The sequence below is a fragment of the Bison bison genome, unplaced genomic scaffold (assembly GCF_000754665.1).
Source record: "Bison bison bison isolate TAMUID 2011002044 unplaced genomic scaffold, Bison_UMD1.0 scf7180017864381, whole genome shotgun sequence".
Lineage (NCBI taxonomy): Eukaryota > Metazoa > Chordata > Mammalia > Artiodactyla > Bovidae > Bison > Bison bison.
In genome coordinates this window covers 2,064,764-2,072,693 of record NW_011494953.1, presented here as the reverse complement: position 1 = coordinate 2,072,693, position 7,930 = coordinate 2,064,764, and the positions used below count along the sequence as shown (strand labels likewise).

At 48.6% G+C, this 7,930-nt stretch overlaps 1 protein-coding gene across 1 annotated transcript; it reads left to right on the top strand.

Annotated features, from left to right (window-relative positions):
• Positions 1 to 1,273: 1,273 nt before the first annotated feature.
• RIIAD1 (regulatory subunit of type II PKA R-subunit (RIIa) domain containing 1) lies at positions 1,274 to 7,366 on the top strand. Its single transcript, XM_010857485.1, has 4 exons — positions 1,274 to 1,370; positions 1,870 to 1,946; positions 6,648 to 6,694; positions 7,245 to 7,366. Exons 1-4 carry the CDS (start codon positions 1,287 to 1,289, stop codon positions 7,313 to 7,315), a joined length of 279 nt encoding a protein of 92 aa, XP_010855787.1. The 5' UTR covers positions 1,274 to 1,286; the 3' UTR covers positions 7,316 to 7,366.
• Positions 7,367 to 7,930: the final 564 nt, after the last annotated feature.

The following is a 7,930-nucleotide window of genomic DNA, read 5'->3' as shown; positions in this document are numbered from 1 at the left end:
CACTCATGTCCAACTCTTTGTGACCCCATAGACGGCAGCATACCAGGCTTCCCTGTCCTTCACCATCTCCCAGAGCTTGCTCAAACTCATGTCCATTGAGTTGGTGATGTCATCCAACCATGTCATCCTCTGTCATGCGCTTGTCTTCCTCTCTTCAATCTTTATGAGCATTAGGGTCTTTCCCAATGAGTCAGTTCTTCCAATTAGGTGGCCAGAGTATCAGAGCTTCAGCTTCAGCTTCAGTCCTCCCAATGAATATTCAGGACCAATTTCTTTTACGATTGACTGGTTTGATCTCCTTGCAGTTCAAGGGACTCTGAAGAGTCTTCTCCAACACCACAGTTCAAAAGCATTGATTCTTTGGTGCTCAGCCTTCTTTATGGTCCAACTCACATCCATACATGACTACTGGAAAAACCATAGCTTTGAGTAGACAGACCTTTGTCAGCAAAGTAACATCTCTGCTTTTTAAGGTTTGTCATAGCTTTTCTTCCAAGGAGCAAGCATCTTAATTTCATGGCTGCAGTCACCATCTGCAGTGATTTTGGAACTCAAGGAAATAAAGCCTGTTACTGTTTCCATTGTTTCCCTATCTATTTGCCATGAAGTGTTGGGACCGGATGCCATGATCTTAGTTTTTTGAATGTTGAGTTTTAAGCCAGCTTTTTCACTCTTCTCTTTCACCTTCATCAAGAGTCTTTAGTTCTTTTTTGCTTTCTGCCATAAGGGTGGTGTCATCTGCATATCTGAGGTTATTGATATTTCTCCTGGATATCTTAATTCCAGCTTGTGCTTCATCCAGTCCAGCATTTCTCATGATGTACTCTGCATATAAGCAGGGTGACAATATACAGCCTTGAAGTACTCCTTTCCCAGTTTGGAACCCATCCGTTGTTCCATGTCCAGTTCTAACTGTTGCTTCTTGACCTGCATACAAGTTTCACAGGAAGCAGGTAAGGTGGTCTGGTATTCCCATCTCTAAGAATTTTCCACAGTTGTCTTTCCAGTTTTGCTCTCAAGTTAAAGAAAAAACTATTTGAGGTTGGGTGGGGTCAAGAAGAAGGACTCATTTTCACACAGAGTCAAGCTGGAAATCCAGTCTCCAAATCTGCGGAAGGGGGTCCTTTAGAATCCCTCCGGAGCTCACTCCCTGACTTCAGAATGGCCCCCTTATTGGTTCTCTCAGCCCCGCCCCCTGCTGGAGAGGGCCGGGCTTGAGGGCGGGGCCAGGCTGGGGGCGGGTCCTCACCTGCTGTGCCGCCCGTCGCCTTGACGACCGCGACAAGATGGCGAACCTGACGGGCACGATTAAGGGGCTGTACCCCGAAACACTGAGCCCAGAGCAGCTGGAGAAGCTGCGCGGCTTCAAGGTGGGTGCGGTCCCAACTCCCGCCTCCATCCGAGTGCAGCTCCTCCCCGGGTGAGGGCCGGGCCCCAGAGAGAAGGGACTCGGGAGCCTGTGCCCAGATAAAGGGGCGGAAGGCTGCGGGATGGGGACACCTCCGGCGGACCCCTGGCTTCTGGGTCCTTGAACAGATCCCCGCAGGCGCTTGAAAGTGCAAAAAGAACTAAAATAGGAATGTACCAGAAAAATGGACCGAATTGACTGCCGGATACTTTAACTTAGATACAAACAAGAACTTCCCAACGGTAGACACCCGACTTTAGTTAAGGCGCCTAAGCCTGAGCCTGAGACAGCACTGGAGATGTTAATAATCTGTAAGAAGAGAGATGGCTTAACTGTTCAAACATCCTGGGAAGAGACCCGGGTTAAGGGAGCCCCTTGTTTCCCCAAGCCCTCTGCACCTCCGCCTGGAACCCTGAAATCTTTCTCTTCATGGAGGGTGACCTTTTGCTCTTGACCCCCAGATTCAAACTCGGATTACTAATGAAAAGTACCTTAGGACCCACAAAGAAGTGGAGTTGCTCATAAGTGGTTTCTTCAGGTAGGTGGTTTTCCAGACTGGCCTTGAGTAAATAGTGTAAATTTTTACCAAATCTCGTTGGGGATAGATGAGTGTGAGTCACGTCCTCTTTGTTTAAACACAGCTTGTTGCTTCCTTTAGGGTCTGAAGATTAGAAAATATCCTAAGATGGAATGTTTTCTAATGCTGGGGCCTGTGACACCCAGGATTTTCTTGTTATTTCTAGAGGCTTCCTTCAGTTATCTCAGAAATATTAATATGCATTCATTTTAGCTGTGAAGATAAATATATACCTTCTGACACTTGGAAGAAGGAATTTGGCATTGAGAAACTCAGCAGACAGCTACTGGGTGTAGAACACTATTCTCCACAGTGGTATTTAACAAGATCATTAGAACTTAAAAAAAAAAAAGAATTATAGCTGTCTGGCCTTTCAGATGTACCAGAGAACATAGTAGAAAGACTCCAAGGGTTGGAAGCCACTCCCCTATAAGTCCTGGGGAAAAGAAAACCATTTTCCACCATATCTTGGAGACCTTTTCCCTTCCCCCACACTGCTTTTCAGTGTGGCATTTGCTTGAATGGAAAATTTTCCTAATGGGATGAAAAGCAAGGAACTGAGGAGGGAAAAAAATCATGGCGCACCAATGGATGGAAACAATAGAGCTATCTCAGAAATACTGTTTGGCTACAGACAAATAGACAAGATTTAAATAATAATGGCTTCCATATCCAGGCACTGCGTTGGTTTCCTCCATTAGCAGTTATCACACTGTAGTGTAATTGCATTGTCCATCTTTTGTCTCTCTCCCTGGACCAAAGCTCTAAGCTAGTAGAGCCATGGTTTTGTCCCCAGGGCCCACACAGTGTATGGCAAATTGGTACATTTGTGCTGATTCTCCCAGCAGCTCTACAAAGATAGTTTATTATCAGTTCCATTTTACGCATGAGGTACTTTACCCATATGCTGAACCAGGATCCAAACCCCTGGTTTTTCCACTGCGTTTCACTGTAAGCACACAGGAGCTGGGAGCCAGAAGTTGTGCTCTCCTTTGTCTTTTAAAGATTTTTATTTTTTCGCTCGTACCGGAGTGCATGCAGGATCTTAAGTTCCCTGACTAGGGATCGAACTCAAACTTGAGCCCCCTTTTGCAGAAGTGTGGTAACCATTGGACCACCAGGGAAGTCCCTGTCTTTTTAAAAGTAGGCCTAGAGGGGTGTCTTTCTTCATGCTTCATTGTTCTTCATATTTTAGCCATTTCTCCAAATGGCAGTGGAGTCTCAGGGGGCAGATAGGGGAAGGGGAAGGGGCAAATCGAAACCTATCTGAGAAGTTTGGTTTTATTTAGGCTAGAGGTAAGGCTTGGCCAAAAGATCGATTAGGGGTCCTCTGGAAGTGTCAGCCCTGGGGATCGGGCCATCACTTTCTGTACCTTTTCTTCTAAAGGGAGATAAAGGAAGACATCTGTCCTGTCCTGGGGAGCTCACAATGCAAGTTAGGAATGATTCCAGCATGGAGATTGGGAATAGATGGTAAAACCTGAAATATCTCACTTGCAATGTTCACAGACAAAAGGATTAAAAGCAGTGGGGGTAGTGAATGAAGAGGGCACTGTTTTAATCACATGGCAGGAATGGCTCTGCTTCTCTGCCCAGGAACAGTTTCCAGGAGTAGCCTGGTGTCTGCAAGGACAGCCCCAGGCAATTTTCCCTCTCCTTCCTTATCATCCCCCTCTTGGGCCAGGTGGGCCACGAGGCCTCTCCTTTTGCTGTCCCTCAAGCTCCTCTCATGAAATCCTCCTGGCCCCCTTTAGGCCTTTAGGAGGTGGGAGGAAAGCAGAAGTGTTTGAAGTTTGAGGGTTTGTTTTCAGGGCGTGTGTGTGTGTGTGTGTGTGTGTGTGTGTGATTGTTATTTCCTTTGGATGGTACCAGAATGAACCAGAATCAGCCTGTCATCGGCCCTGGATGCTTCTGATGGTCCTTCCTATGAGAAAAGAGGAAGGGAGAAGCGGGGACAGAGTCCCAGGCGGCGTGCCTGTCCTCACCTGGCCTCAGGTCTCTGCTGTAGACTCACTGCAAGCCGTGAGAAGCCCCACAGCGTTTTTGTTGGGAAACTGGCTCCCCACTTGGCTCTTCCAGATCCTGATGATTTATGGCCATTCAGCCACAGCTTTCTGGTCTGTACTTATATATACAGTGTACGGAACTCTTCATACCTTGAATTTGGAAGCTGAAAAATGGAAGGAGTAGGGATCTAACCTATTTTTAGGCACCCAGAGATCTCAGGTTTTAGGCTGGAGGTAGGAAACAAAGTGTGACATTGTAGGAAGGCTTTACTAGGTGTTTCTGTAAACAGCCAGGCAGATGAATCTTCCCAAACCGTAGCACCAATCATATCATTCCTTGGCTGGAAAAATCTGCAGTGGATCCACAATATCACCTTAAAAAATTCTATTGAAATATAAAATACCAAAAAAGTGGCATGAACTTTCACAAGCTGAGAATACACATGGTGCTAGTGTCCAGATTAAGAACTAGAATCTGACCAGCACCTCAGACCCTTTGTGGCCCCTTCCAGTCACTTCTTCCAAAAAGTTAGTCAGCATCCTGACTTCTTTGTGTGTGTGTGTGTCCTGACTTCTAATTGCTCAGATTCATATTGCCTTTCTGTGTCCTTTGAAAGTGAAATGAAAGTCGCTCAGTCGTGTCTGACTCTTTGCGACCCCGTGGACTATATAGGGATTCTCCAGGCCAGAATACTGGAGTGGGTAGCCTTTCCCTTCTCCAGGGAGTCTTTCCAACCCAGGGATTGAACCCAGGTCTCCCACGTTGCAGGTGGATTCCTTACCAGCTGAGCCACCAGGGAAGCAAAAGAGTGCCTGAATGGGCAGTCTGTCCCTTCTCCAGGGGATCTTCCTGACCCGGGAATCGAACTGGGGTCTCCTGCATTGCAGGCGGATTCTTTACCAACTGAGATATGAGGGAAGTCCTCTGTGTCCTTTATATAAATGGAATTCCACAGTATGTGCTCTTGTGCCTGGTTCTTTTGCTCAGCAATATCTTGCAGCCCCTCCATTCTCCTTGCTGTGCAGTATTCCACGGTAGCACTTTACCACACTTTATTTATCCATTCGCATCACCTCTTTTGGGCTTCCCTGGTGGCTCAGACGGTAAAGAATCTGCCTGCAATATAGGAGACCCAGGTTCAATCCCTGGGTCAGGAAAATCCCCTGGAGAAGGAAATGGCAACCCACTCCAGTATTCTTGCCTGGAGAATCCTCATGGGCAGAGGAGCCTGGCAGGCTGTGGTCCACGGGGTCATAAAGAGTTGGACACGACTGAGTGACTAACAACATCATCTCTTGAACTGAGTAGGAATGTCTCTCCCTGGCCTTTAAGGCCTTCCATATCAGGCCTTCCTTCACTTTCCTCTATTTCCTGCACGTGCCCCCACTCTAGCCAGACTGGACCCCTCTGGTTGTTTCACTGAGCGCTCTTCTAGGCAGTGCGGAAACAAAAGTGGAGATGACGCGGTTCCTACCCTGGAGGAGTTCACTCTCAATAGAATGTGAGCTGTTCCCTTGACTTTCCAGACCTTTGCTCCTGCTGCTTCCTTGTTCTGGAAGGCTCTTGTCCCTCAGCCTTTGTCCCATGTGTACCTCAAGGTACACATCTCAAATGCCAGATGCTGTGTGATGACCTGGGGGGTCTTGTTTGAAGAGGCTGCCCTCTCTCTGATCTCTCAGCACACTATTCTGAACCCTCCTGTAGCACTACCTGGAGGTTACTTGACATTTTGGGAACTTACCCGTTTCCTTGTGCTTGACTGTCCTTTTTTTGAGGTGGGGCTGTATTTATCTTTTTAAAATCAATCCCTCATATCTTATATAGTGACTTACACCTAATTTGTGCTCAGCAGTTGTCAAGTTGAATTGAAGGAAAAGAAGGGAAGCAAAATTGTCGAAACTTGGAAGGCAGGGGCCTCCTGGGCAGGCAGGGCAGCTGTAGCCACGAGGCTATGTTGCAGAACCCTGGCCTTGGAGCCACACGACCTGGGGCTCCTCTCCTTTATTTACTCACTTCATGAACTTGGGCAAATGGTCAACCTTTTGAAAGCTCGGTTTCTTCCTGTGTAAAACGGGGCACAGTCATTGCTGTTTCACGGGGTTGGAGAGTGAGGTAATATCTGTGGACCTGCTTTATGAGCCATAAAACTCCGTGGGATGTGAGGCAGTCTCAGCTGCCCAGTGGGCCGGCCTTGCGGGTGTCGTCACAGCGTCCATGGGCCTGCCGGGCCAACAGCTGCCTCACGTCTGTCTGCTCAGCTTTGTTTCCTGTGCTCTCTTGCCCCACCCGTGGCAATTTCTGGTTGCTCTTCCTCAGAAGGTTGTGGGTGCCACACCTGTCCCCCACACGTGAGACCCTCAGGGACGAGGCAGCGAGCTCTTCAACCCTGGCCTGGCCTTGGTTTTGTGAAATGATTGTCGAGTGAATGACAAGCTTCACTTGGCTACAGCACTCGCTGTCTCGTGAGCTGATCATTCCCTAGGCTCCTTGCTTCTGGCCCCGGATCCTGACTTGAAGGAGAATCACACCGGAAAGGGTCCTTGGCAGGAGGCCTCTGGCTCTCTGCCCGCTACGACAGGTGTGTCTCAGGTCATCGGCGGACAGACAGCTCAGGACCTGCTTTACCTCCACCCCGTACCCCTTGCTGTTTTCCAGAGAAATGTTTTTGAAAAGACCAGACAACATTCCAGAATTTGCCGCAGGTGAGTAAGGCAGCATCCCTTTGGGGTGAGTGATCAACGCGCACCAGGAGTGTTCCTGTGAACTGCGACTTGGACAAGGCAGAGCCTGGGCTACCACTTCACCCAATGTCTCCCAAGGGAGCTTTCTTCAAAACGCTCTTTCCTCCATATTATTTCCTCAGAATGAGGACAGATAAGAAATGAGGCAGAACTTCCTCGTGGTAAAGATGGTTAAGAATGTTGAGATTCCCAAAGGGACAGACAGGCAGCTCTTTTCCCGGGAATCTTAAAGCAGGGTTCTCAGCCCAGGCTGTGCATTAAAGTCACCTGGGGAGCTTTTAAAAAATACCGATGCCCGGGCCCACCCCAGGGTTTTATTTAATTAGTCTGGGGTGGGGCCTGGCATCCACTGTTTTAAAGGCTCCCCAGGTGATTGTAATGGGCTCCGCTGCCCTGAGAGGGCTTGAGGTCAATGGTATTTAAAAGGGAAGGGGCTAGGCCGACAGATTTCTTAGGTCCTTTTAGCCCTGGGAGTCCGTTACAGCCTCACAAGGTTCCTGATTGAATCTAAACTATTTCACGGATCCAAGACTTCCCAACAAGATTCACATGCAGCTAATTAAGGAGAAGAAAGCGGCTTAATTAGCAAAATCACGATGCTCAGCTGTTGAGAGAGACCAGAAAGAATCCAGCCTTTGGTGGGTGTTAACCTCACTTACAGACAGAGGCTTCTTCACTCCTGTGAAATAAGCACTGGCTCCTCGGCCTGGGGTGTGAAAGAAACCAAACAGTCTGCAGAGAAGTTTCTGCAAGTGTTGAGTTTTCCTGACACCACCTTGGGGAATTAGGGGCTGTGAAGAGAGGCCCAGGGTTTGTCTGGCGTATCTGTGGCAGACATCCGTCTTCTTAATCTAGTGACGTGGTTGAGAGTGGAAGTTGGAGTAGTTCTGGAGGAAAGAGAGGCAGGGAAGCGGGGGTGGGATCTGTTGCCACAGGCTTCCTGCGAGCTCCTGTAGTGGCCTTTTCCTTGTGTCCTTGGTGGTGGGAGTGGAAGGGCTTCCCCGCTGCTTCTGGAAGGGGTGGAGGCCGCTTCCCTCGCAGCATTTGGATTGGGCATGCCCCCACCCCCATCGTCAAACCAGGCTACCCTGTGAGGGCCAGCACACATTTTCCAGGCAGGCTTTCTGAAATGATGTGGAAGGTTGGGAGTTTTAAATGTGAGGTGGGCAGAAGCCACACTCCTGATTTAGCAGCACC

Bases quoted from the DNA above. Each gene is read 5' to 3' on its own strand.
- RIIAD1 (XM_010857485.1), top strand. From the start codon at position 1,287: ATGGCGAACCTGACGGGCACGATTAAGGGGCTGTACCCCGAAACACTG. The intron at 1,947-6,647 runs GTAGGTGGTTTT...GCTGTTTTCCAG, and splicing joins CTCATAAGTGGTTTCTTCAG to AGAAATGTTTTTGAAAAGAC. The intron at 6,695-7,244 runs GTGAGTAAGGCA...GATTGAATCTAA, and splicing joins CATTCCAGAATTTGCCGCAG to ACTATTTCACGGATCCAAGA.